At 50.8% G+C, this 26474-nt stretch overlaps 2 protein-coding genes across 5 annotated transcripts in view; one reads left to right on the top strand and one right to left on the bottom strand.

Moving 5' to 3' along the window:
* Nucleotides 1–4634, top strand: part of TP53I13 (tumor protein p53 inducible protein 13) — an 11048-nt gene extending 6414 nt beyond the window's left edge. Inside the window, exons 4-6 of the mRNA XM_081945486.1 lie at nucleotides 298–438; nucleotides 1816–2395; nucleotides 4396–4634. Coding sequence (XP_081801612.1) covers nucleotides 298–438; nucleotides 1816–2395; nucleotides 4396–4505 — 831 coding nt within the window. The 3' untranslated portion in view covers nucleotides 4506–4634. The remainder of the gene's footprint in view (nucleotides 1–297; nucleotides 439–1815; nucleotides 2396–4395) is intronic.
* A 1577-nt stretch (nucleotides 4635–6211) lies between these two features.
* GIT1 (GIT ArfGAP 1) overlaps nucleotides 6212–26474 on the bottom strand; it is a 54427-nt gene continuing 34164 nt past the window's right edge. For 2 of the 4 annotated variants that reach the window (XM_081945407.1, XM_081945409.1), the window contains 12 exons: nucleotides 24793–24865; nucleotides 24417–24514; nucleotides 21278–21389; nucleotides 21058–21191; nucleotides 19466–19618; nucleotides 17941–18180; nucleotides 17651–17704; nucleotides 17390–17482; nucleotides 16316–16392; nucleotides 11796–11981; nucleotides 11388–11454; nucleotides 6212–8197 (listed from right to left, as the gene is read on the bottom strand). In XM_081945407.1, coding sequence (XP_081801533.1) covers nucleotides 7985–8197; nucleotides 11388–11454; nucleotides 11796–11981; nucleotides 16316–16392; nucleotides 17390–17482; nucleotides 17651–17704; nucleotides 17941–18180; nucleotides 19466–19618; nucleotides 21058–21191; nucleotides 21278–21389; nucleotides 24417–24514; nucleotides 24793–24865 — 1500 coding nt within the window. In that variant the 3' untranslated portion in view covers nucleotides 6212–7984. The remainder of the gene's footprint in view (nucleotides 8198–11387; nucleotides 11455–11795; nucleotides 11982–16315; nucleotides 16393–17389; nucleotides 17483–17650; nucleotides 17705–17940; nucleotides 18181–19465; nucleotides 19619–21057; nucleotides 21192–21277; nucleotides 21390–24416; nucleotides 24515–24792; nucleotides 24866–26474) is intronic. The other 2 variants (XM_081945408.1, XM_081945410.1) reach the window with 2 other exon arrangements.

The raw sequence follows: 26474 nt of genomic DNA, 5'->3' as shown, positions 1-26474 counted from the left end.
GTCTTTTCTGTGTCCCAAAGGGGATCCTCTTGATAAGACTCCTGGCTCTTTGCTTCAACCTTAGAGATGGCAACACTGGCCTTGCCCCTGAACGGCTGGGGAGGGGTCTTTGCAAAGTGACCAACTCTCTCCCTCCCCTCCCCGCCACCCTTTTGCTCCCCCTGCCTCATCCTAAATCACCCAAATCTGCCTGTTTGGGCCCATCGTCCCCCTCCCCAGAGTGTAGGCGAGGGCTCCTATCGCTGAGACCTTGGGGAAGAGTAATGGGTGACCCCCTTTCCCCCCACTCTCTTCCAGCCTCTCACCCAGATTCCCAGGGCCTCCACCTTCCACACGGCCAAAGTTGAAGTGGCCTTCGCTGCCCCTGGGTTGGAGACCCTCCTCCATCGTCGGTGGCTGCAGGAGAGGATGGGCAGAGATGCGTGCCCAGCGCAGCAGGTAAAATAGGGGAGGGGGCAGGTTAGGGGGCGTCAGGCCTGACAATCGAGTAGAAGCAGGGGTGAAATGCTACCGGTTCCGGCCGCTTCACGCGAACCAATGGTAAAAAATGCTAAAGAAAGTATTTTTAAAAAAGTTCCCACAATCGTATGTCGAACAGCTGAGCGTCTGAACTTTTCGTTTTTAGTTTTTAAGCTTTTTTTTTACTGTACTGTAGGTCCTCCGGAAATGCGAGGGTGGGGGTCCATTTTTGCTCCCAGCATTGGATAGGCCAAAAATAGGGGGGGGGGGCTGAGAAAGAAAGAAAGGGAAGAAAGAAAGAGAGAAAGAAAAAGAGAGACAGAGAAAGAAAGAAAGAGAAAGAGCGAGAGAAAGAAGAAAGAAAAAGAGAAAGAAAGAAAGAGCGAGAGAAAGAAAGGGAAGAAAGAGAAAGAACAAGAGAAAGAAGAAAGAAAAAAAGAAAGAGAGCGAGAGAAAAAGGGAAGAAAGAAAGAAAGAAAGAAAGAGTGAGAGAAAGAAAGAAAGAAAAAAGAAAGAAAGAAAGAAAAAGTAAGTAGGGAGAAAGAAAGAGAAAGAAAGAAAATGAAAGCGAGAGAGAGAGAAAGAGAAAAAAAAGGAGGGATGGAAAAAGGAGAGGAAGGAAGGACTACAAACCGGGCACTAGACACAGAGGATAATCCAGGGCTGGAAGGAACCTGGAGGTCATCTAGTCCAACCCTGCTCCAGCAGCACATTGTTAAAATGAGTTTCTGTCTTTTGATCCTCCAGTCACATGACTACATAGCCATGCCCACCCAGTCACATGACCCCACCACCAAGCCCCGCCCCACCAAGCCCCGCCCACAGAACCAATAGTAAAAAAAAAATAGATTTGGCCACTGAGTAGATAGAAGCTTTCATTCACCAAGGATGTCTGCAGTCTGGTCCTCACCTTACGACCGTTTCTTTAGTGACCATTCAAAGCTATAACAGCCCTGAAAAAAGATGACTCGTGATTGTGACTGTTCTTCACACTTACGACCATAATAGCAGCAGCACCCGCAGTCACATGATCAAAATGTGGCAACTGGCTCGTATTTATGACGGTCGCAGCATCTGGGGGGGGGGGAAATCAGTTGATCCCCTTTTGCGATTTCCCGACAAGCCAAGTCAACAGGGAAGCCAGATTCACTTAATGACTGCGTGACTAATTAAGCCACGGCAGCGGTTCACTTAACAACAGTGGAACAAAAGGCTGTAAAATGGGGCAAAATTAACTTAAATGTTTCACTTAACAACAGAAAGGTTTGGCTCAGAAAGTCTGTGGTCATAAATTGAGGATGCAGCTCAAGTCTGCTATTTCCCCCCCCCCCCCCCCCGAATCCTTCCAACCTCCAGTCCCTCCAGAAGCTGCTCCACCTCTGGGAGAGGCTGCCATTGGTCCAGCAATTACGGGCACATGCCAGGCGACGGCGGGCGGTTTTCCTCCCTCACCCTGCCCTGCGTGGCACCAACGGACTGGCGGCAAAGGAGGACCAAAGCCGCTTGACCTTCGCTCGGCCCACCTTCAGGGAGGAGAAGGACGCTTGGAAGCCCGCTGACCCGGCCCGAAGGACCCTCCCGAATCACCCCGGCGGTGCCAGCCTGGTGCCCGGGCAAAACCGTGCCACCAAGGGAGGCATGAGACCACCTCTGCCCAGCGTAGCCACGGAGGTCGAGGCAGCCCACAAGGCCGGGTGCCGGTGCCCGGACAGCCAGCGTGCTCTGGTGGCCGCTCAAAAAATGGAGGCTCGGCAGGGTGGTCTCCGTGTGCCCACTCCCCGCACGGAGGAAGCAGCCTGGGCTGCCAGCGCCCTCATCTTCCTGTTGGTGCTCCTGACCCTGGCCGTTCTCTACACCCGCCTGCACCGGAAATGCCAACGTGGGCCAAGTCTCTACTGGATGACCAGCAGCGAGGAGGGGCGCGAGACGGTGGCCGGTAAGTCCAGGCTGTGGGACCAGTGTGCCTTTGGGAGGGGGGGGGCAGATGCGCCCAATTTGGGAGCGTTTGCCAAATACAGGGAGTCCTCAACTTACGACCGCAATTCCTTCTTAATGAGCAGATCACTTGCTTAGCAAGTGCAGTGATCTGCTTAACGGCCAGGGTAGAAAAGGTCATAAAATTGGACGGAACTCAGCAATCGCTTTGATTAGCAACAGAAAGTCTCAACTGAGGTCGTAAGTCGAGGACTACTGATATAATTTTAGAAAAAAATAGAAACAGGGCACATCGCCAGGGCAAATGCCAACCGGCCTCTGGGCCAGCCTTCCTCAACCTCGGCTGCTTTAAGACTTGTGGACTTCAACTCCCAGAATCCCTCAGTTGCCTTAAGAGGCGGGTCTCCAAACTCCCAGAATTCCCCTGCCAGCTGAGAAAGGCCCCTCTGGCTCTCCCCTGCAGCCCCCCCCCCTGCCCCCAAAGTGATTTCTTAATAGGCCGGTTAGCAATCTCAGCCCCACGGCAGACCTTCCCCAATTGGGAGGGGAGTCTTCCCATACTTGCTGGCAGCAATGTTGGCTTTCCAGCATCTGCTGCCCTCTGAGGGCACATTATGATGCCCGGTGCCAAATGGTGCCACCCTCTGATGCCATCTCCCTCTTTTCTTCTTTTGCCAATCCTTGCTCCTTTCCTTCCTTCTCTCCCTTCCTTCCATCTCCCTTCTTTCCATCCTTCCTTTCCCCCTCCTTCCCATTGCTCTCCATTTTTCCTTCATTCCTCACCATCCTCCCATCTTCTCCCTTCCTCTTCCTTTCTTCCCTTCCCTTTTCTTTTTCCCTTCCTCCCTCTCTTCCTTTTTCTATTCCTTCCTTTCTCCCTTCTCCTCTCCTTCCCTTATTCCCTTCCTTCCTCCCATCTCCCTTTCTCCCGTCCTCTCCTTCACTTATTCTCTTCCTTCCCATCTCCCTCCCTTTCTTCCTTCCTCTGTCCCTCCTTCCCTTCCTATTCTCTTCCTTCTTCCAATCTCCCTCCCCCCTTTCTCTTCCTTCCCATCTCCCTCCCTCCTTCTTATTCTCTTCCTCCCTCCCTTCTTCTCTTCCTTCTTACCATCTCTCTTCCTTCCTCCCTTCTTTTCTCTTCCTTCTTCCCTTTTCTCTTCCTTACCATCTCCCTTCCTCCCTTCTTTTCTCTTCCTTCTTCCCATCTCCCTCCTTCTTATTCCCTTCCTCATATTCCTCCTTATTCCCTTCCCCATATTCCTCCCTCCCTCCTTCTCTCCTTCTTATTCCCTTCCTCATATTCTTCCCTCCCTCCTTCTCTCCTTCTTATTCCCTTCCCCATATTCCTCCCTCCCTCCTTCTCTCCTTCTTATTCCCTTCCCCATATTCCTCCCTCCCTCCTTCTCTCCTTCTTATTCCCTTCCTCATATTCTTCCCTCCCTCCTTCTCTTATTCCCTTCCTCATATTCCTCCCTCCCTCCCTCCTTCTCTTATTCCCTTCCTCATATTCCTCCTTCTCCCCTTCTCTTATTCCCTTCCTCATATTCCTCCTTCTCCCCTTCTCTTATTCCCATCCTCATCTTCCTCCTTCTCTCCTTCTCTTATTCCCTTCCTCATATTCCTCCTTCTCATATTCCTCCCCCCTCCTTCTCTTCCCTTCCTCATATTCCTCCTTCTCCCCTTCTCTTATTCCCTTCCTCATCTTCCTCCTTCTCTCCTTCTCTTATTCCCTTCCTCATATTCCTCCTTCTCATATTCCTCCCCCCTCCTTCTCTTATTCCCTTCCTCATATTCCTCCTTCTCCCCTTCTTATTCCCTTCCTCATCTTCCTCCTTCTCTCCTTCTCTTATTCCCTTCTTCATATTCCTCCTTCTCATATTCCTCCCCCCTCCTTCTCTTATTCCCTTCCTCATATTCCTCCTTCTCTCCTTCTCATATTCCTCCCCCCTCCTTCTCTTATCCCCTTCCTCATATTCCTCCTTCTCTCCTTCCCTCCTGCAGCCATCATGAAGCGCCGTCTCTTCCCCCGCCCCAGACGGACAAAGCGCCTACGGCAGCCGCCACCACTGCTCCTACCCAGCTCCTCCAGCGAGGACGAGAGCTCCGCCTGAAGGCCTGGCCCGGCATGCGCTGCTTGGAGGGGCCACTAGCCCAAAGGCCCCCTGTTCAAGGAGGGAGGGGCTCCGGGCTCGACTGCTGCATTCTTTTTCCTTACTCAATAAAATATATTTTCCTACAAACGGCAAAAGCACCAGAGACCTTCTCTGCACCCTGCTCAGTAGCGTCTCAGTTCACGCCATTCCTTCCCCAGCGAGCAAGCCATGTTTCAATCTGTTGCATAGGATCCTAGGACTGCAAGGGCCCTCGGAGGTCTTCTAGACTGACCCCCGGCCCAAGGAAGGAGACCCTATATTATCCCCGACAAATTGTTGTGATATGAAAGGCGGCATGGAAAGGAACCCATTGTAGAGGGAGGCCTCAGGTTACAACCGTTCTTTAAATCCCTATTCAAAGTTACAACAGCACTAAATTTCTGACTCCTCGCACTTACAACCGTTGCAGCATTCCGTCCGATCTAAATTCAGGTACTTTGGCAACCCGTGTGTATTCTGGGGATGGTTCCAGGCGCCTGCAAGCTTCCTGGCTGCCAGAGTCAACCGATTTGCTTAATGACCACATGATTCACTTTAACAATGGCAGCGATTCAGAACACAGAATAACAGGGTTGGGAGGGACCCCGGAGGCCTTCTAGTCCAACCCCCTGCTCGAGCAGGAGATGCTAAACCAGTGATGGTGAACCTATGGCACATGTGGCAGAGGTGGCACACAGAGCCCTCTCTATGGGTAAGCGCACCATCGCCAGCTGCTCTTCTGGTTTCCGGCCAGCTGGTCTTTGCCGGCGCCAGAAAGAGGCCAAAAAACAGGCCGGTTTTGAGGACATTTTCAGGATGTTTTTTCAGCTTATTTTGGGCCAAAAACACCCCAAAAACAGCCAAAAAACCAGGCATGCGTGCGCCAGCCGGTGCTCTGTTGCAAGCACATTCTGGTTTGGGCACTCGGTACCAAAAATGTTCGCCATTCCTGCCCTAAACCAATGGCTGTCCAGTCTCTCCTTAAAAACCTCCAGGGATGGCAAAAATGGTTGCAAAATTGGGGGACGCTATCCCCTTGCTTAGCAACGGAAATTCAGATCCCAGTTGTCATAAGTCAAGGACTTCTTGTGTCTCTTATGGATGATTGAGTTCCTCATCCTTGGCATCTTTCTCACGGATGGACTTCAACACCCAGAATTCCCTCAGGCTGGGAACTAGGAATTCTGGGAGTTGAAGTCCATACACTGGGTAGGGGAGAGGCAGAAGTCCGGGGCGCTGAGGTCCTGTCCCTCTGGTCCACTGACTGGGTCCGTCTCTTCCACACGTGGGCTTTGTTCAGGAATGCCCGTGGGAGGGCACCAAAAAATAAATAAATATCCAAAATGCAGAATTTGCATCTCACCCTTTTTAACCGCCCTGGTCAAGACTCGCCACCCTGGTGACCCGTATGGTATGACCCTGGCATCCCCTCTTAGAGGTTGGTGGGCCAGCCCTCCAGCTTTCCCAGGCTCAGCACTGGGGGGCTCCCACCCCCACCCCACAATTCCTCCGCCGTTCAAGTGTTCAGGCCACTGAGGGTATGCAACACACAAGCTTTCCCAAGGGCACCGATAAAGGAGAATATTTGTAGCTGAGGTTTGAAATGAGCTGGGTGATTTTTTTGGAGACGTTTTATTACCTGACTAGGTAACATTATCAGTGCTAGAAGGGAGAGGGATTGGCAGAGAGGAGGAGGAGGAGGAGGAGGAGGAGGAGGAGGAGGAGGAGGAAGACTCTGGGGTCCTTGGTGCTCTCTGAGCTTGGTAGTTTTTTTGCAGACGTTTCATGACCCAACTAGATAACAGCATCAGTGTTCGAAGAAAGGAAGAGGGAGAGGAGGGAGAGGAACAGCAGCACTGGGAGATCCTTGGTGCTCTCTGAGCTTGGTAGCTTTCAAGACCCAACGAGGGAACATTATCAGTGCTAGAAGCGAGGAAGAGGAGGAGGACTGTGGGGTCCTTGGTGCTCTCTGAGCTGGGTGGGTTTTGTTTCCAGACGTTTCATGACCCAACTAAGCAACATCATCAGTGCTAGAGTTGTAGTCTTAATACTTTTAGCCCAGATGATGTTACCTAGTTTGGTCATGAAATTTCTACCAGAAAACAACCAACTACAGAGAGCACAAAGGGATATTAGTTGGTTGGCACAAGACAACCTTGGATTCGGACAGTGAGGAGGTTGGGGAGGAACCTGGGCCAGTCCTGGAGTCTGGGGAAGGCTCTGAGGAGGGCTCTGTGTCGGAGGCAGAGAGGGGGCCAGGGCCGTATGCCAGTTTTCAGCTGCCTTCGGAGTCAGAGATCAGTGAGGCAGAAGAACAGCTGGAGCCTGTTCCCAGTGTGCGCATGCGCAGAGCTGCCAGAGGAAGGGAAGAGCTAAGGAACAAGAGTCGACTTGGGAGTGAGGCCACAGGTGGGCAGTGAATGGCCCCTCCCAGGGGAAATCAAAGAGGAGCGACAGGGGAGTGGAGTTTGCAGGAGACCATGAGTTCAATTCCTTAGAGTGAAGATCTGCTCCCGACTTCTTGTCAAGTAATTGCTGCTACAGCATGGAGTTTAGAAGATCAATCTACCCCCATCGCCTGGGTCCCTGCAACAGACCGACTCCTTCAACCCAGGGCTGGGTTTGTCATCCCCCACCACGCCACCCTCCAAATGTCTCCGCTTGCAGCGAGGCCCCTGCCCGCCCAGCCGCTGCCAAGCCACACGCCCGGGTGCCGTCGGCATCCTCTTTTTATTTGTTACAAATGTACAAGATTTCGAAACCAGAGATTCCAGCGCAGCGCCCAGGTACCCTGCTGCCCCCCCTCCTCTCCTACCTCCACAACTGGCCTCAGCTTCACAGCTTTCTCTGCGGGCGGGGAGGAGGGGGGGGCGACTGGAGACACACACACACACACACATACACACAATGCCCCCGCCCGTCCCCCGCCAGGGTGTTGGATGCAGGAACGAAGCGAGAAAAAACGGGAGGGGGGGGGAAATCTGGATTGGAAAGAGGAGAGATTAGCCTTTGCTTTGAAGGGTGGGGGGAAAGAGGGGGAAAAGCCCAGATTTTTTTGTGGGGGGGGGGCTGCTCCAATCTTAGTGGCTCCTCGATGTCGCTATTCCAGTGTTAACACTATTGGGGGGAGGGGGATTTGCCAGATAAATACACTTGGTCTCTCTCTATACAGACAGGTGGGCACGGAGGGGGAGGGGGGGGAGACGGATGGAGAGATCCACGCACTATATATGGGGGCAGGGCCGCTCCAAAGGTCCTTCCAGGGGTGGGGGGGGGAGACAGAGGGAGGGGGTATTTACACACACAGTTTCTGGACTGCCCAGGCTTGTCCCCCCCTCCTCTTCGTATCGTTGCCTGGGTTCCGCCAAGTAGAGGAAGGAACCTTCCGGGGGGAGGGGCATAGCGACCGGCCCCAGGCGGGTGGGGGGGAGGAACGAGGAAAGGGGAGCCCTCCCCCCTCACTGCTTCTTCTCGCGGGTGGTGATGGTGACCAGCTGCTTGGCGGCCTTGGCGATGTCGTAGGCGCACTGGATGACCTGCTGCGTCAGGAGTTGGTAGTCCACAGGAGCGCCGGGCTCCGGCGGGACCGTCTTGCGGCACTCGCTCTGCAGCCGGTAAGCGCTGGCGTTAAGCAGGCGGAGGGAGCTGCGCACCGTCTCCAGGGCCGGTTTCTGCGGGCGAGAGGACGGGCCGAGAGTCAGGACCCCGGAATACAGGCAGTCCTCGACTTACGACAGTTCACTTAGTGATCGTTCAAAAGTTACGACAGGCCTCTCCCCCCCCCCCCCCCGGAAAAAAAAGGGGATTCATTAATTGCTTTACTACAGCATCTCCCAAGCCAATATTCAAGTTCTTGGTGGCAGGTATCTACAGGTAGTCCTCCACTTATGATGGTTCACTTAGTGACCGTTCGAACCTACAACGGTGCCCTCCCCTGAAAAAAGGGTCTCATGACCGTTTTTCGCACTTACGACAGTTGCAGCATCCCCAAGGTCAAAATTTCAAGCTCTTGGCAATAGGTATCTACAGGTAGTCCTGGAGCTGCACCAGTTCACTCAGTGATGGTTCAGACTTACGACGGCACTGGAAAAAGTGACTTACGGCCGTTTTTCACGCTTAGGACCACTGCAGCATCCCCAGGATCACATGGTCAAGATTGAGACGCTCGGCAATGGACTCATATTTATGACGGTCGCTGTGTCCCGGGGGGGAGGGGATGTCGCACGATCCCCTTTCACAATCTTCTGACACGCAAAGCCAATGGGAAATCCAAATTCACTTAACAACCTGGTTACTAATTTATCCAGTGCAGCGATTCACTTAACAACCGTGGCACGAAAATGGGGCAAAAATGGGGCAAAACATAACTGTCGCTTAGTGACAGAAATATTGGGCTCAACTGTGGTTGTAAGTTGAGGACTTCCCATAAGGACAATACGGTAACCTCAGCATCTTTTTGGTGCATCTACACCAAAGACAAATTCCTTGTGTGCCCAATCCCACTTGGCCAATAAAGAATTCTGTTGTATTCTATTCTATTCTATTCTTTATTCTAATTCTATCCTATTCTTTATTCTAATTGTATCCTATTCTATCATTTCCATATTATTTCCATATTCTATTTTATTCTATCCTATCCTTTCCATATTATTTCCGTATTCTATTCTATTCTATTCTGTTCTGTTCTGTTCTACTCTACTCTATTCTGTTCTATTCTTATTCTATTTTGTTCTAATTTTATTCTATTCCATATTTCTCCTTTCCTCTCTTCCTTATTCTATTCTATTCTGTTCCCTATTCTATTTTATTCTATTCCTATTCTGTGCTATGCTATTCCCTATTCTATTCTATTCTATTCCATTCCATTCCATTCCATTCTATTCCATTCTATTTCTTATTCTATTCTATTCTATTCCCTATTATAGTCTATTCCTATTCTATGGTATGCTATGCTAATCTATTCCCTATTATTCTATTCCATTCCTTGTTCTGTTCCGTTCCAATCCATTCCATTCCATGCTATTCTATTCTATTCTATTCTATTCTATTCTATTCTATGACCCAAATAATGTGATTTCATGCAAAGCGTCTCCACAACTGCAAAACCTGGTGCATTTTAGGTCCAGTGCAAATGTTGCAGCCTAGGGTGGATTGGGGGCGGGGGGGGGGGCTGCTCCATCCAGTTCCAATTCCCCCAAACTCAAAGCCCCCACGATTCTATATGGCGCCTTCCCTCCTCTCCCGCCATCCCAAATTCTCCTCCTGGTCCCCCATCCTTAACTGCAGGGGACTCCAACCTCGGCCATTTTGCAACTTGCGGACTTCAACTCCCAGAATTCCTCAGCGGGCATTCTGGGAGTTGAAGTCCACAAGGGTGAATCCTCTTCCCTTCTCCTTTGATCAGAGATGTTTATTAAATGGAAAAGGGGGGGAAGAGGGGGGGAAATAGAAAAGAAAGTATTAATATATAAGTATATGTTCAAGAATGAGGTATAGAGGGGGGAAAATAGTTAGGACATGATAATGAAGAAAAGGGAATAGGAAAAGTTTGCAGGAATACCCAAAATACACCAGTTCAGAGTTGAGAAGAGTACACAATAACAGAAAACGAAAGGAAGAGAGGAGGAGAGGAGAAGAGAGGGAAGGGGAGAGAAGGAAGAAAGAGGAGAGGAAGGAGGGAAGGGAAAGAGAAGGAGAGAGGATAGCAGGAGGAAGAGGAAGAGAGGAGTAGGGGAGAGGCAAGGGAAGAAGGAAAGGGAAAGGAGAGGAGGAAGGAAGGGATAGAAAGAGAAGGAGAGAGGGTAGGAAGGAGAAGAGGAAGAGAGGAGTAGGGGAGACGCAAGGGACGAAGGAAAGGGAAAGGAGAGGAGGAAGGAAGAAAGTAGAGAAGGGAGAAAGGGAGAAAAGAAAAGAAAAAATAGGGTGGGGATAATACAAAACAGGAGTATGGGATGGTAAGCAAAGAAACCCGGAATGTATATTTTAACCTTTTATATGGAAAAACAAATATGTAAAACTGATAAAGATAAATAAGAACAATAACTTTGTGAATGCATACCTGTAACTATATATAAGAGAATAAAAATAAAAAACTTTAAAAAAAAAGATCAGAGATGTCCAACTTTGGACACTTTTAAGACCTGGGGGACTTCAATTCCCAGAATTCCCCAGCCAGCCTCGCTAGGGAATTCTGGGAGTTGAAGTCCACAAGTAACGATCCCAAATAGAGAGGGGAACACGGGGGGGGGGGGGGATCCAGTTTTTTGGTTTTTTGAAAAACTATTGGCTTTCAAAAAAAAAAAAAAACCCCAGCAAAAACTGGAAAAAGAAACCCTTCCCCCCCCCACTTTTTCTGGCTCCCCCCCCCCTCCCCAGGCCTTCCCATCTCTACTCCCAAGGTTGGAGACCCCTGAGAGTTACTGAGCATTGCTGAAATGCAGCCAGCTAGGAGGGGAGACCCCAGGGAAGGGATCTTCCATCCATAACTCCCCTTAGCCGGAATCAGAGGTGGGTTCCCACGGGTTCGGTCGATTAGGAAGCAGCTCAGCCAGACACGCGCCCCAAATCGGTTCTTGGTTTTTGCTTCTGTGCATGCGCACAAGCAATTTTTTTAACTTCTGCGCATGCCGGAAGTGGGCAACGACCTCTCGCTCAGAGGTGGCATCCATTCAGCCGGTTCGGACTTCGCTTTGCCTGAACCAGTAGCAGAAACCGTGGGTGGGCCTGCCCCCCCCTCCCCCGGCTCTATGCCGTCCTGTTTAGGCATGTATTTGAGGCCGGCCAGATGCGCGGAAGGTGCCCACACAAGCAAATCGCGTGCATAATAAAATATGAAACCCACCACTGCTCTCGCCCGCTTACCTTGGGGAAAAGCGACGCCATTTCCGTGACCGCCGTATGGATTTTCTCTGAACAGGGGACGAAGCTGCTGGGGGGGAACAGGGACAGAGTAAGATCCAGAATAAGTGGAGCAGGAGTTCCGTTGTCGTACAAGGCGAGGAGACCCCAATGTTTTGAAGATAATGGGGTTCGGCACTAAATTTACAACCCTGAGGTATAACCATTTGTTTAGTGACTGTTTGAAATGACAACTTACCCATCCTCCAAAAATATGTGGCCTCCCAGAATCCCCCATCCAGGATGCTTTAAGAGGTGTGGGTTTCCACTCCCAGAATCCTCCAGTCGTCATGCTTTAAGAGGGGAGGACCCCCCTCCCCACCAAGGAACCCCCCCCACACACAAAAGGGCTCCCAGAAGCCCCTTCCTGACCTGTCGTGTTTGAACTCCTGGGCGGCCCTCAGGAGCTCCTGGATGTTCTTGGTGACCTGCTCGGTCTTGAGGATGACGTCCTCCGTGCTGGGGAGACCCCCGTCCAGGTCCCCTTCCAGCAGCTCAGGTTCCAGGTGCAAATCCTCCTCCTTCCCCAGCTCCAGGAAGCGTTTCCCGTCCATGCAGCTGGAAGGGGGTGGGGGGTGGGGGTGGGCAAGCACAAGGGAGGGGCAGGTTACGAAAAGCAGGATTGCCCCCTTGAGTGAGTCCTCCCTTGCTTGTCTCAACCACAGGGGACAAGGGTGCAAATCAGGGGGGAAATCCTCCCGGTTCGGCACGGTTCGGTTGAACCGGTTGGTAGATTGCCGTTGATTCTGCGAACCGGTAGTAAAATAAAAGCTTCCAAGGACTGCGTGAGCCGGGCGATTGTCGGAAGCTTTTTCCCCACTTTTTAAATCATTTTTTTTACTGCCTATTTGCCCGAAAAAAATGCTTTAAAAGTGAAAACAAGTTGGCCACGCCCACCCAGTCACATGCCCCCCCCGACCAAGCCAAGCCCACAGAACCAGTGGGGGGGGGGGAGTTAAGATTTCACCACTGGTGCAAATCCCCCAGCAAAATGACATTTTTTGGGTCATTTTATAAGGCTGTTTTAAATTTTATTTTAAATGCTTTGATCTTAAATTACAGGTAATCCTCGACCTACGACCCACAATTGAGCTCAGCCTGTATGTCATCAAGTGAGATCTTTGTTAAGTGAGTTTTGACCCTTTAACAACCTTTCTTGCCCCCGTTGCTAAGTGAATCACTGCAGTTGATAAGTTAGTCACATGGTTGTTAAGTGAATCGGTCTTCCCTCTGGACTTTGCTCATCAAGAGGTCGCAAAAGGAGATCACATGACCCCAGGACACTGTGACCGTCATAAATGTGAGTCAGTTGTGAAGCCTCCTGGGGATGCTGCAAACGGTTGTAAGTGTGAAAAACGGTTGTACGTCACTTTTTCCAGTGCTGTTGTAAATTTGAACCATCACTAAACAAACTGTTGTAAGTCGAGGACTACCTGTATTGGGTTTTTAATATTTTTATTACAGCAATTTAATTGTAAACCACCAAGAGACCTTTTATGAGGGAAATGGGCATTTCATAAGTTTGATCAATAAGTCAATTAATCAATAAATCAATTAATTAATCAATGTCAATTAATCAATAAGTCAATTAATCAATTAATCAATCAATAAGTCAATTAATCAATTAATCAAATAATCAATTAGACAATACGGCAATCTATTAGACAGTCAATTAATCAAAAAGTCAATTAATCAATTAATCAATGTCAATTATAACGGAGACCTGGTTGGGCCACGAGGGTGGTTTACCCCTCGTGGAAATGTGCCCACCAGGTTTCCGCGCATTCCATCAGCCTCGGGCCCTGGGTAAGGGTGGTGGGGTGGTGGTAGTTATACGGGAAGGTCTAGAGCCGAGGGAGTTCACTGTTCCTCAGATATCCGGGTGTGAGTCCCTTGGTGTGAAATGGGGCCTAGGGAGGCAGTTGGGCTTGCTGATTGTATACTTGGCTCCTCGCTATACATCAGCGGCCCTGCCCGAGCTCCTCGAGCTGATCTCGGAGACGGCGGTTGAGATCCCCAGGCTTGTGGTTATGGGGGACTTCAACCTGCCGTCGACGGGAGCAGCGTCTGAGGTGGCTCGGGAGTTCATGGCTTCCATGACAGCCATGGGCCTGACCCAGTTAATTCAGGGCCCCACACACGAAGGTGGCCACACATTGGACCTTGTTTTTGTATCTGAGCAGTGGACGAGTGATCTGGGTATAGGGGACTTTGTTGTTACACCCCTGTCATGGTCAGATCACTCATGTCTCCGGCTGGACTTCCCTGGCGCTACCCCCCACCGCGAGGAGGCGGGACCAGATGGTCCAAGCTGGTACCGCCCCAAGCACCTGATGGAGCCGGATAGGTTCCAGACGGAGCTTGGGCCATTACCTGTAGCCCTGACTCGCGCTCGGTCGGAGGACCTAGCGGCCGCCTGGAATACGGCGGCGGCTGGGGCCTTGGACCGGGTTGTGCCTTTGCGACCTCTCCTGCGGCAGCGACCCACCCGGGCTCCTTGGTATACCGAGGAGCTGAGGGTGATGAAGCGCCACAGGAGACGTCTAGAGAGCAGGTGGAGGTCCTCACGCTCCGAATCTGATCGAACACAGGTAAGAGCCTACTTACGGACCTACCTTGTGGCATTAAGGGCGGCCAAACGTAGATATTGCGCTGCTCTTATTGCGTCCGCGGATAACCGCCCTGCCGCCCTGTTCAGGGTGACCCGCTCCCTCTTGTCACAGAGGACGCAGGGGGCACCCTTGCAGGGCAGAGCAGAGGAGTTTGGGGAATATCTGCAGGATAAAGTCACTCAGATCCGGAGCGGATGGGCCCCCCTCAGTGGACCGGACGGGCTGCCAACAGCGAGTCTTGTGAGACCATTCTGGGAGGAGTTTGATTCTGTTGCCCCCGAGGATTTGGATAGGTTGCGTGGACGGCTGCGACCCACCACATGTTTAATGGACCCGTGTCCCTCCTGGTTGGTACTGGCATCTTGGGAGGTGACCCGAGGCTGGCTTCTGGGCCTGGTGAATGCCTCATTGGGTGAGGGATCCTTACCAACCGCCTTGAAGGAGGCGGTGGTGAGGCCCTTACTTAAGAGGCCTTCACTCGACCCAATGGAGCTAGCTAACTATCGTTCAGTCTCCAACCTTCCGTTTCTAGCGAAGGTTGTTGAGAATGTGGTGGCGCAGCAGTTTCCACGGCACCTTGACGAATCCGAGTATCTAGACGCCAGTCCGGCTTCCGACCCGGGCACAGCACAGAGACAGCCTTGGTCGCGTTGGTTGATGATCTCTGGAGGGCCAGAGATAGAGGTTGTTCCTCTATCCTGGTCCTATTAGACCTCTCGGCGGCTTTTGATACCATCGACCATGGTATCCTATTGCGCCGGTTGGAGGGGATAGGAGTCGGAGGCACCGTTTTACGGTGGTTCGGCTCCTACCTCTCCGACCGGAGGCAATGTGTGTTGACAGGGGGACAGAGGTCGACCCCGAGGCCACTCACTTGTGGAGTGCCACAGGGGTCGGTCCTCTCGCCTCTCCTGTTCAACACATATGTGAAGCCGCTGGGTGAGATCATCCGTGGTTTTGGGGTTGAGTATCACCTCTACGCTGATGATACTCAGCTGTATATTTCAACCCCAAACCACCCCAACGAGGCTGTCGAAGTGATGTCCCGGTGGTTGGAAGCCGTCGGGGTCTGGATGGGGGACAACAGACTTAAACTCAACCCCTCCAAGACTGAGTGGCTGTGGCTACCGGCACCTCGGTTCAGCCAGCTGATCCCATCGCTGGCCATAGGGGGCGAACAATTGCCCCCTGTGGAACAGGCGCGCAATTTGGGCGTCCTCCTTGATGCCCGGCTGTCAATGGATGACCATGTGGCAGCCGTGGCGAGGGGGGCGTTCCACCAGGTTCGCCTGGTGCGCCAATTGCGCCCCCTACTGGACCGGGATGCCCTACGCACGGTCACTCATGCGCTGGTGACGTCCCGCCTGGATTACTGCAACGCTCTCTACATGGGGCTGCCCTTGGGACGCGCCCGGAGACTGCAGTTAGTTCAGAACGCAGCCGCGCGGGCTGTGATGGGGAGTATGAGGTACTCCCACGTAACACCTCTCCTGCACGAGCTGCACTGGCTGCCTGTGGTTTTTCGGGTGCGTTTCAAGGTGCTGATTACCATCTTTAAAGCGCTCCATGGCACGGGACCTAGTTACTTGCGGGATCGCATCCTCCCACATACATCCCTGCGGCCAATTCGCTCACACAGGGAGGGACTTCTCCTGGTGCCGTCCACTAGGCAATGCCAACGGGCGGCGCCAAGGAGTAGGGCCTTCTCTGTGATGGGCCCAACCCTCTGGAATGACCTCCCCCTGACATTAGAACCACTTCTGACCTCCGCTCCTTCCGGCAAAAATTGAAGACTCACCTGTTCCGATTAGCAGGCCTGGCATAATTACAACTGTCCCTCCTGGCAAATGTATTATTATCTGGTTATCTTAGGGGTTTTTTAATTCGTTGTGTCTGTTTTAGGGATTTAAAATTTGTATTTATATAGCTTTGTACAGTTCTTTTAATTGCATTTTAACCTCCTCCAAACTGTACATATTTAACTTTTTTACTGTATTTTCTGATATTTCTATGGACTGTACACCGCCCCGGGTCCCTTCTGGGAGAGGGGGCGGTCTAGAAGCACCAAATATAAATAAATAAATTAATCAATTAGAAAATAAGTCTATCAATTAGACAATCAATTAATCAATGTCAATTAATCAATAAATAATCAATGTTAATAAGTCAAATCTCAAGCCAAAAGCAAAGCTAAGGTCTGATCTCTCCCCCCAGGCAGAGGGTCTGCAGAGCCCCCTCCCCAGCACAGAATGGAATCAGGACAGGTGAGAGCCGGCTCACCTGAGGGGCAGGTCGCTGCCCTGCGTGTTGTCGTAGTCGCTGTCAGTGCCGCTGCCGTGCCGGTCCAGTTTCCCGCTCTGGGGAGGAAGGAGAAAGGGGGAGGGGGGGAAATATCAGGCCATGGAATTGGGGGTGGTTGGATGGGGTGGGGGGAAAGAGGACTGGGGGGGCTTGCAAATTGAGTTTCCTGGGGTACCTTGGGTGGAGCCCATCTGAAGGGGAGGGGGGATGCAGGGAAGCGAATCCTGACATCTGCAGGGGTTTATGGGAAGAATGCGCTTCACTTGAGGAGGGGGGGGCTCCCACTGGGGGTTTCCACCTGGGCAACACAGTCCCAGAGCAAACAACCAAGCCCCCCCCCCCCCCCCCCGCAAATATTATTTTTCTCCTCAAATGGACAAAGCATTTCTCTTTTCTTGATCTTCCTTCCTTCCTTCTCCCTCCCACTCATTCCCATCTCTTCTTCCTTCCTTCCTTCTTCTTTTCTTTCTTTCTTTTTTCATTTTTTGTTTTTCTGCCTCTTTTCCTTTATTTACCTTTCTTTTTTCTTCCTTCCTTCTTCCCTTCCCTTTTCTCCTCTTATTTTCCCTTTCTTTTCTTTTCCCTAATTATTTTTCACACTGATTACTTATTTTTTCCTTCGTTTCCTTCCTTCTTTTCTTCCTCCCTCTCTCCCTTTCCTTCCCTTCCCTTTTCTCCCTTCCTCTGTCCCTCCCTCTGTTCCCTCCTTTCCTTCCCTCTCTCCCCTTTTTCCTTTCTTTTCTCTAATTATTTTTCACACTAATGACTTATTTTCTCCTTCCTTCCTTCCTCCCTTCCCTTTTCTCCCTCCCTCCCTCCCCCTCTCCCTCCACTTCCCTTCCCTTCCTCCACCCTCCCTCCCTTTTCCTTATTGCTTTTTAAGTAATAACAAAAAAACTCCCAATCTTCAATAAACCAGTGAAATATGATGAGAAAAACAAACATTAGATAAGATAAATATCATGCAATCAGCCTTGATTGATGAGTACATTGAACAGCAGCTCATGTGCTCCTAAGCCCCCTCCAACCCCAATGCAGTCTGTGTCCACTCACCAAGTGGCGCCCGCTTCCCTCCGGGGGACCCACCACCAGCGAAGAAGACGAGGGAGGGAACGGCATGGCTGAAATGGAGCCCCCCTTCCGGATCTGGGAGGCCAAAAGAAGGGGGATCGGTCAGCTGGGAGGACCATGGGCTGGGCAGTGGGGAAATGCCCTGGTGGGGTGGGGGTTTTGGAAACCCCCCATAGGGAGCAGCCAAGGGGAGAAAGACACTCAAGGCAGGGCCGCTTCCGTCTCCTCCCAAAACCTGCTTACTCGGTAAATGTTGGGTTGGCTGTGGACGGAATACATCCCATCTTCCTCCGATTCCTGGATGAGCAAAAACAGGTCAAGAGGTGTGTGTTAGGTCACACTTTTCCCTGATCTACGCACACTTATTGCACGCTTCTTCCCGATCTGTGCAACAACGGCCCCCTGCCATTTGTCCTCCTTCAAAAACTTTGCAACCTCCTTTTGTCCCATGCTAAAAAGCCGCTTAGACCCACATGTTGGGCTCAACCCCCCCCCCAAGCACTGGGAGGGACACGATACGCACACACACTTACCCCGGGGTGGAAGGGTTGCAGGCGGCTAACCAGGTCATCCATGGGCGGCTGGCTGAAGGGCTTGAGCGTGCTGGCACCCGGCTCGTACATGGAGAAGGCGTGGCGGTCACGCCGGTGGGCTCCCGTTACGGCGGAGGGCATGTGGCTGTGCTCGGGGCGCTCGGTAGGGGTGGGGGCTGCTGGGTGGACGGGCCCCGCCTGCTGACGGATCTGCAGGTTCTCCGACTGCAGCTTGTGAATCTGAAGGAATTCATAAGAATTCATAAAAATCACAAGAAGTCATAAAAATCACAAGAATTCGTAAGAATCATAAGCATTAGTAAGAATCACAATAATTCATAAGAATTCATAAAGAATCACAACAATCACCAGAATTCATAAGAATCACAGGAATTCATAAGAATCACAATTCATAAGAATCACCAGAATCCATAAAAATTCATAGGAATCACCAGAATTCATATGAATTCATAAGAATCACAAGAATTCATAAGAATCACAGGAATTCATAAGAATCACAATTCATAAGAATCACCAGAATCCATAAAAATTCATAGGAATCACCAGAATTCATATGAATTCATAAGAATCACAAGAATTCATAAGAATCACAGGAATTCATAAGAATCATAATTCGTAAGAATCATAAGCATTAAGAAGCACAATAATTCATAAGAATTCATAAGAATCACTAGAATCGCAAAAATTCATAATAATTCATAAGAATCACAAGAATTTGTAAGAATCATAAGAATTCATAACAATCATAGGAATCACAAGAATCACAAGAATTCATAAGAATCATAAGAATTCATAAGAATCATAAGAATTCATAAGAATCACCAGAATTCATAAGAATTCGTAAGAATCACAAGAATTCATAAAAATTCACAGGAATCACCAGAATTCCAAAGGATTCGTAAGAATCAGAAGGATTCACAAGAGCGGAAGAGCTGTGCAGGGGGAGAGCACAGCCACAAAGTCCTGCTTGAGTTGAGGGGTCTCCAGGAAGTGGGGAGGAGAGGGCCTCTGCTCAGCTGTGGGTTCAAAATCTGCATTTCCGGGCATCGCTGACACAGCAGTGCATAGAAGGCTCCGCTCGCAGGGACCGGAGCGGCTTTCGGTCTCAACCGTCCCATCGGCAAATGCAGCAAAAGGAAAATATTTTCACCAAGTGTGAAACTTTCCTGAGAATCCCAGGTAGGCACAGAAGCAGCAAAGCCAGCTCAAATCAGAGGAGTGGTCGTTAAGTGAATCTATCTTCTTCAATGAGTTTTTTTTCTGGAAAATGGCTGCCCGAAATCCAAACCTGGGTCATAACTCAGAGGAGGCCCGTCATAACGCTGAACGATCATTAGGCAACAGCTCGTTAAGTGAGGACTACAAACGGGCTCCCCGAATCAGATGTCCTCCACAAGCGCTGAAGCCCCCACCCACCCCCAGATCCGAGGGGGGCCCTGCCAGGGTCCCGGGAACAGGAGGGGAGGGGGCTTCTGCTGCCCTCCCCCTCCCAAAGGAGACTTGCCTCTCTCTGCAGCCGCCGTAACTCGTCGCTCAGACTGTTGTTCACCTTCATGAGTTGCTGGACTTTGGCTTCGGAGACGGCCAGAGCCTTCTTCACTTCCAGGTACTCCTGCAGGGTGATGGCCCCGTCCGAGAGGTCGGAGGAGTCCATGCTCTGGGGGGGGGGAGAGGGGGGGAAGAAGGGGGTCAGTTCTGCTTTGCTCTGAGATGAATGCTAGGTACCCCGTTCAGTCTTCCATGGGGGACCAGAGGAGGGGGTCTTTTCATTTTCTCCTTCCCTCCCTCCCCCTTCCCCTTCCCTTCCTTTCTCCCATTTTCCTTCCTCCCCTTCCTCTGTCCCTTCCCTCCTTTCCTTCATCCCCCCTCCTTTTCTTTTCTTTTCCCCCCTTCCCTTTCTTCCTTCCCTACCCTTCTCTTTCCATTCCTTTTTTTCATCTTCCTTCCATTTTCTTTCTTTCCTTCCCTCCTCCCTCTTCATTCTGTCTCTCTTATCTCTTTTGTTCTTTCCCTCTACTCCCTCCCCCTCTTCCTCCCCCTTTCCCTTCCATTCCTTTCCTCTCCTTCCCTTTCCTCCTTTCCCTTTCTTTCCATTCCTTCTTCTCATCTTCCTTCCTTCCTTCCTCCCCCAGTTCTTTCTATCGCTCTCTTATCTTTTTTGTTCCTTTCCCTCTATTCCTTCCTTCCTATAAAATAACAGAGTTGGAAGGGACCTTGGAGGTCTTCTAGTCCAACCCGCTGCCTAGGCAGGAAACTCTGGTCCTTTCTCCCTCCCTCCCTCCCTCCCCCTTTTCCTTCCCTTCCCTTGCACTTTCTTTCTCTTCCCTTCCTCCCATATTCCTTCCTTCCTTTCTTCCTCCCATCTTCCTTCCTTCTCTCCCTCCCATCCTTTTTCCTTCCTTCCTTCCTCCCTTCCTTTCCTTCCTTTCTTCCTTCCCTCCCATCTTTTTCCTCCCCTCCTTCCTTTCTTTCCTCCTTCCCATTCTTCCTTCCTTCCTTTCCTTCCTTCCTTCCCTCCCTCTCTCCCATCCTTTTTCCTTCCTTCCCTTCCTTCTTTCCCCTCCTCCCCCCTTCCTTCCTTCCTTCCTTCCTTCCTTCCTTCCTTCCTTCCTTCCTTCCTTCCTTTAAAATAACAGAGTTGGAAGGGACCTTGGAGGCCTTCTAGTCCAACCCCCTGCTCAGGCAGGAAACCCTGGTTCTTTCTCCCTCCCTCACCCTTTCCCTTCCCTTCCCTTCCCCTTTCTTTCTCTTCCCTTCCTCCCATCTTTCTTCTTTCCTTCCCTCCCATCATCTTTCCTTCCTTCCTTCCTTCCTTCCTTCCTTCCTTCCTTCCTTCCTTCCTTTCCTTCCTATAAAATAGCAGAGTTGGAAGGGACTTTGGAGGTCTTCTAGTCCAACCCGCTGCCCAGGCAGGAAAACCTTATTCCATTCTAGACAAATGGTTGTCCAATCTCTTCTTGATAGCCTCCAGTGTTAGAAGTCCCACAACGTCCAGTGGCAGGTTGTTCCACTGATGAATTGCTCTCACTGTCAGGGATCATCTCCTCCCTGCCTCCCTCCCTCCCAGCCCGCCATGTCCCTTCCTGGGGGTCTCACCCGGGCCCGGTTGTTGCGTGCAGCGTTGGCACTGCGCAGGGGCTCCTGGTCGGTGTCCTCGTCGGAGGCCACGCTGTCGTAGTCGTGTTGGTCGTCGAGGTCGCTGGGCCCGTGGACGGAGGAGTCGAGGACCTCTGCAGCAGCAGCAAAGGGGTTAAAACAGCCCCCTCCAACACCAGCGCCCCTTTGCCCACAGCCCCCTCCCTCTGCCCGGACTCACCGGTGGGGCTGCTCAAGCCCTTGCCCTGCTGGCGACGCTTGGCCTCACTCAGGATGTCGATGATCAGGGTGGCAAACTCCCGGGCATTGAAACGGGCCAGCTTCTGCCGCCCCTGTGGGCAAGGGGGGGAAAGGACGGGGTAAATCAGAAGCTCCCCCCTTGGAAGCAGCAGGGAGACCTGCTGCGGAGCTGGCAGCAGATCCGGGCAGTGAGGTGGGTTGGGGAGGAACATGGGCCAGTCCTGGAGTCTGGGGAAGGCTCCGATGAGGGCTCTGTGTTGGAGGCAGAGAGGGGGCCAGGGCCGTAGGCCAGCTATCAGCTGCCTTCAGAGTCAGACATCACTGAAGCAGAGGAACAGCTGGAGCCTGTTCCCAGTGTGCGCATGCGCAGAGTGGCCAGATGAAGGGAACAGCTAAAGAACAGGGGTCGACTTGGGAGTAAGGCCACAGGTGGACAATGTATGGCCCCTCCCAGGGGAAATAAAAGAGGAGCGAAAGGGGAGGGGAGTTTGCAGGAGACCATTAGTTCGCTTCATTGGCCTGTGACTCTCCAAGGTTCTGCATATCTCGGCCTGGCAGCTCTCCAAGCCAGAGAAGGTCTGTGACTGTAAATCCTCCCTCGAGAGACTTTGCTGGATGTGGATGAGCAGAATTCACAGCCATTTAATGAAAGGGGCTTTTGTTGGGACCAGGAGTCGGCTTCAGGCTCTCGGGAAGCCTCCGTCAGAATTCCACCCAAACCTTCGCTCACAGAGCTCCACCTTGACCATGCACCCAAAATCCGTCTGTGGTGGGCCAGAGCAGCGCATAATAAAGGGTTTGGTGCGAAACATCAAGTCCCTACGGTGAACGTCCAATTAAAACTGATTTATGGCTAAAAGGGATCCCTGCAGCAGGATCTCCTCAACTCATGGTGAGCACTTGCTTCCGGGAGTTAGAAGGTGATCAACGGAACGCAAAGAAGGTTGGACTTAGTTCGCTTGCAGCTACGGAGGGATTTTAGGCTGCTGCCTCTCTTGACCCCCAGCCAGGATCTGCTGCTCTTACCCCAAACTAAAAGTAACCGTGATTGACACATGTCTGCCTCCCAGGTAAGCTGGTGAAGGGTGGTTGATGGAGTGGGAGGAAGAGACAGATAGACAGGATACATAGATGATTGGTGGATAGATAATGATAGATAATAGACGGAGGGAGATACTGTAGATAGAAAGACAGAAAAATGAGAGAGAGAGATAGAGATGGATAGGTAGAGACATATATCTGTATGTGTAGATAGATAGATGGTAGATGATAGAGATGATAGATTGATATGATAGATAATAGATGCATAATGAAAAGAGAGAGATGTAGATAGACAGAAAAATGAGAGAAATAGAGATACGTAGATACATAGTTAGAAATACATAGGTGTGTGTGTGTGTGTGTGTGTGTGTTTGTGTAGAGACAGAGAGAGAGAAAAAAAAGGAGAGAGGGGAAGAGGGAGAAAGAGAAATGACATATAGATAGATCGATCGATCGATAGAAAGATCGATCGATAGATGGTAGATGATAGATATGATAAGATAGATTTGTTTGTTTGTTTGGATTTATATGCCGCCCTTCTCCAAAAGGACTCAGGGCGGCGTACAACATTAAAAAACATATATCCCAAAAGTTTAAAAAAAATTAAATCCATATCCAAAAACAAACCGAATTAAAAGACAATACATTTAAAAATGAGTTAAAAATAACCGGCCAGGCCGGCTTGCTGCAAAAAGCCAACTTTTTAGGGCGCGTCGGAAGGACTGGAGGTCGGGGATTATGCGAAGCAGCTCATTCCAGAGGGAAGGCGCTTCCACAGAGAAGGCTCTCCCCCTGGGGGTCACCAGCCGACACTGCTTGGCCGATGGCACCCTGAGGAGGCCAACTCTGTGGGATCGTACTGGACGGTGGGAGGCTACTGGTGGCAGTAGGTGGTCTCGCAGGTACCCTGGGCCTAAGCCATGTAGCGCTTTAAAGGTCATATTTAATACCTTGAATCGCACCCGGAAAACAACCGGCAACCAGTGCAGGCCGCCTAAAAGGGGTGTAACATGGGAGCACCTAGGTACCCCCATGACAACCCGCGCGGCCGCATTCTGGACGAGCTGAAGCCTCCGGGTGCTCTTCAAGGGCAGCCCCATGTAGAGAGCGTTGCAGTAGTCCAGGCGAGAAAGGATGAGGGCATGAGTGACTGTGCACAGAGCATCCCGATCCAGGAAGGGGCGCAACTGACGTACCAGGCGAACCTGGTAAAAGGCCCCCCTGGTCACGGCCGTCAAGTGTTCTTCTAAACTGAGCCGCGTATCCAGGAGGACTCCCAGATTGCGAGCCTCCTCTGAGGGGGCTAAAATTTCTCCCCCTATCATCAAAGATGGAACGAGATATACAAATCGGGTTGACGGGAACCACAGCCACTCAGTCTTGGAGGGATTGAGCTTGAGCCTGTTCCTCCCCATCCAGATCCGCACAGCCTCCAGGCATCGGGACATCACGTCGAGGGCATCGTTTGGGTGGTTTGGGGTAGAGATGAAAAGTTGGGTATCATCAGCATATTGACCCCAAAACCATGGATGATCTCGCCCAGCGGTTTCATGTGTATGTTGAACAGTAGGGGTGAGAGAACCGACCCCTGGGGCACCCCACAAGTGATGCGCCTGGGGGTCGATCTCTGCCCTCCAGTCAACACAAACTGCGACCGATCCGACAGGTAGGAGGCGAACCATCGTAAAACGGTGCCCCCCACTCCCAACCCCCCGAGTCGTCGCAGTAGGATACCATGGTTGATGGTATCGAAAGCCGCCGAGAGGTCTAATAGGACCAGGACAGAGGAACAGCCCCTGTCCCGGGCCCGCCAGAGATCATCGACCAACGCGACCAATGCCGATGATAGATAGATAGATAGATAGATAGATAGATAGATAGATAGATAGATAGATAGATAGAAAGTATCGATCGATCGATAGATGATAGATAGATAGAAAGATCGATAGATAGATGATAAATAGATAGATAGATAGATAGATAGATAGATAGATAGATAGATAGATAGATATAGATGACAGAGGTGATGATAGGGAGAGAGAAAGGGAAAGAAAGAGAAAAAAAAGAGAGATAATCACCTGATTCCGTGTGGCTGAATATTCGGGATTCACCGGCAGGAAAGGCACAGCGCTGCGCTCGGTCACCAGGGTGCTGTGGTTCTGTGTGGTCAGCCAGACTTTTTGGGGGGACGGACGGACAGAGGAGGAAGCAGAGAAGAAAAAGCCACGGTTAGCCCAAGCGCCAACCTTCTTCCCTGCCAACCATCCCGGAGTTTAGACAGGCCTTGGTGGGGGAGGGGGCACCCAATTGGAGCACCCTTTGGCCAAGAAACCTGCCTATGAAGGCGCTGAAGGATTTGACAAGCCTCTGCAAGTTTCTAGTCCTTAATCCTTGCAAGAGCAGGGCGGGAGGGGGGGGGGGGCTCTTGAAAACAGATTCAAGCTAATTTTTTACCGGCATCGTTTTCGCGGCGATCCACTTCGTCGTAGACGTCCATCGCGAGCTCTTCAAAGAGATGGTTGCTCAACTATTGCGGGGGGGGGGGCAGAGAGAAACATTCAGCTTGCTGTTTAGTTTAGGGAGGGGATTTGGGGCGTGGGGCATTGGCTGTGGAGGGAGCAGGGGGGCTTGGGTGCCAGGAAGCTGGGCTCTTCCCAAGATGGGCAGAACAAGCACCCAAGGATGCAACTTCCCAGAATGAATAGAAATGGAAGAATTTTGTGACTTTGGCGGAGTCTGTGTGTGTATCTTGTCCAGGGGTGAAATCCTCCCGGTTCTACCGAACTGGTAGTAAAAAAAGAAGCTTCCGAGGATCGCTTGTCAGAAGCTTTCCCCCACTTTTTAAAGCATTTTTTCCCTGCCATTCTGCTTTAAAAATCTTTTTTTAAGACAAACTTTTTAAAAGCTTAAAAAAAAACTTTTAAAAAGCTTTTTTAAAAATACTTTTAAAAAGCTTTTTTAAAAAATTATTTTAAAGCTTTTAAAAAAACTTTTAAAAAGCTTTTTAAAAAAACTTTTAAAAAGCTTTTAAAAAAACTTTAAAAGCTTTTTAAAACAAACTTTTAAAAAGCTTTTTAAAACAAACTTTTAAAAAGCTTTTTAAAACAAACTTTTAAGAAAGCTTTTTAAAACAAACTTTTAAAAAGCTTTTTAAAACAAACTTTTAAAAAGCTTTAAACAGTTTTTTTAAAGTTGGCCATGCCCACCCAGTCACATGATCCTCCACCACCACCACCAAGCCACGCCCACAGAACCAGTATGTGGGGGCGGGGGATTAGATTTCACCACTGGTCTCGTCCCCCTCCCCATTACACACCCAAGTCCTTTTCAGACTTAAAAATGAGGAGGGGATATCCCCTAGAGCAGAGTAGTACACCCTTGTTGGCTTTCGGAGGGATGGACTTCAACTCCCAGAATTCCCCAGCCAATGGGGAATTCTGGGAGTTGAAGTCCACCCCTCCGAAAGCCAACAAGGGTGAGATACACTAGTTACATTGCTTTTGCTGCATTTTGCAGAGGGATAGACTAGATCCATGATGGAGAAGCTATGGCACGGGTACCACAGGTGGCACGCAGAGCCATATTTCCCGGCACATCCTCAGCTCCACACGCATGTGTGTGCCAGCCAGCTGATTTTCAGCCTTCCGGAGAGCCGGGAGAGGCCATTTTCACCCTCCCCAGGCTTCAGGAAAGCCTCTGGAGCCTAGAGAGGGCGAAAAACAGGCCCAACGGTGCAAACCGGAAGTTCGGGAACAAACTTCCGGTTTGCCCATTGGGCTGTTTTTCGCCCTCCCCCGGAAAGCCTCCAGAGCCTGGGGAGGGTGAATATGCTTCCCCCCCCACCTGGGGGGTCACTCGTGCATGCGCAAGTGAGGGGGGGGAGTCGCGGGGAGGATGGTGTGGATGGAGAGAAAGGGAAAGTAAAACAGCGTTTCCCAAACTTGGCGCCATGAAGACGCATGGACTTCAACTCCCAGAGTTCCCCCTCTGTCGGAGGAATTCTGGGAATTGAAGTCCACTCCTCTTCAAGCAGTTGAGATGAGAAATGCTGCCTTAGAAAACTCACTTGGGGGTGGGGGGAAGGAAAGGTGGCCACGAGGAGAGCCCAGCCTGAGCCCGCTCTTGAGTTCGAAACC

This window comes from Natrix helvetica (genome assembly GCF_964273705.1).
Source record: "Natrix helvetica genome assembly, chromosome: 2".
In the NCBI taxonomy this organism is placed as follows: domain Eukaryota; kingdom Metazoa; phylum Chordata; class Lepidosauria; order Squamata; family Natricidae; genus Natrix; species Natrix helvetica.
Note: the sequence above shows the minus strand (reverse complement) of the source record. Positions and strands in the feature narration are given on the sequence as shown.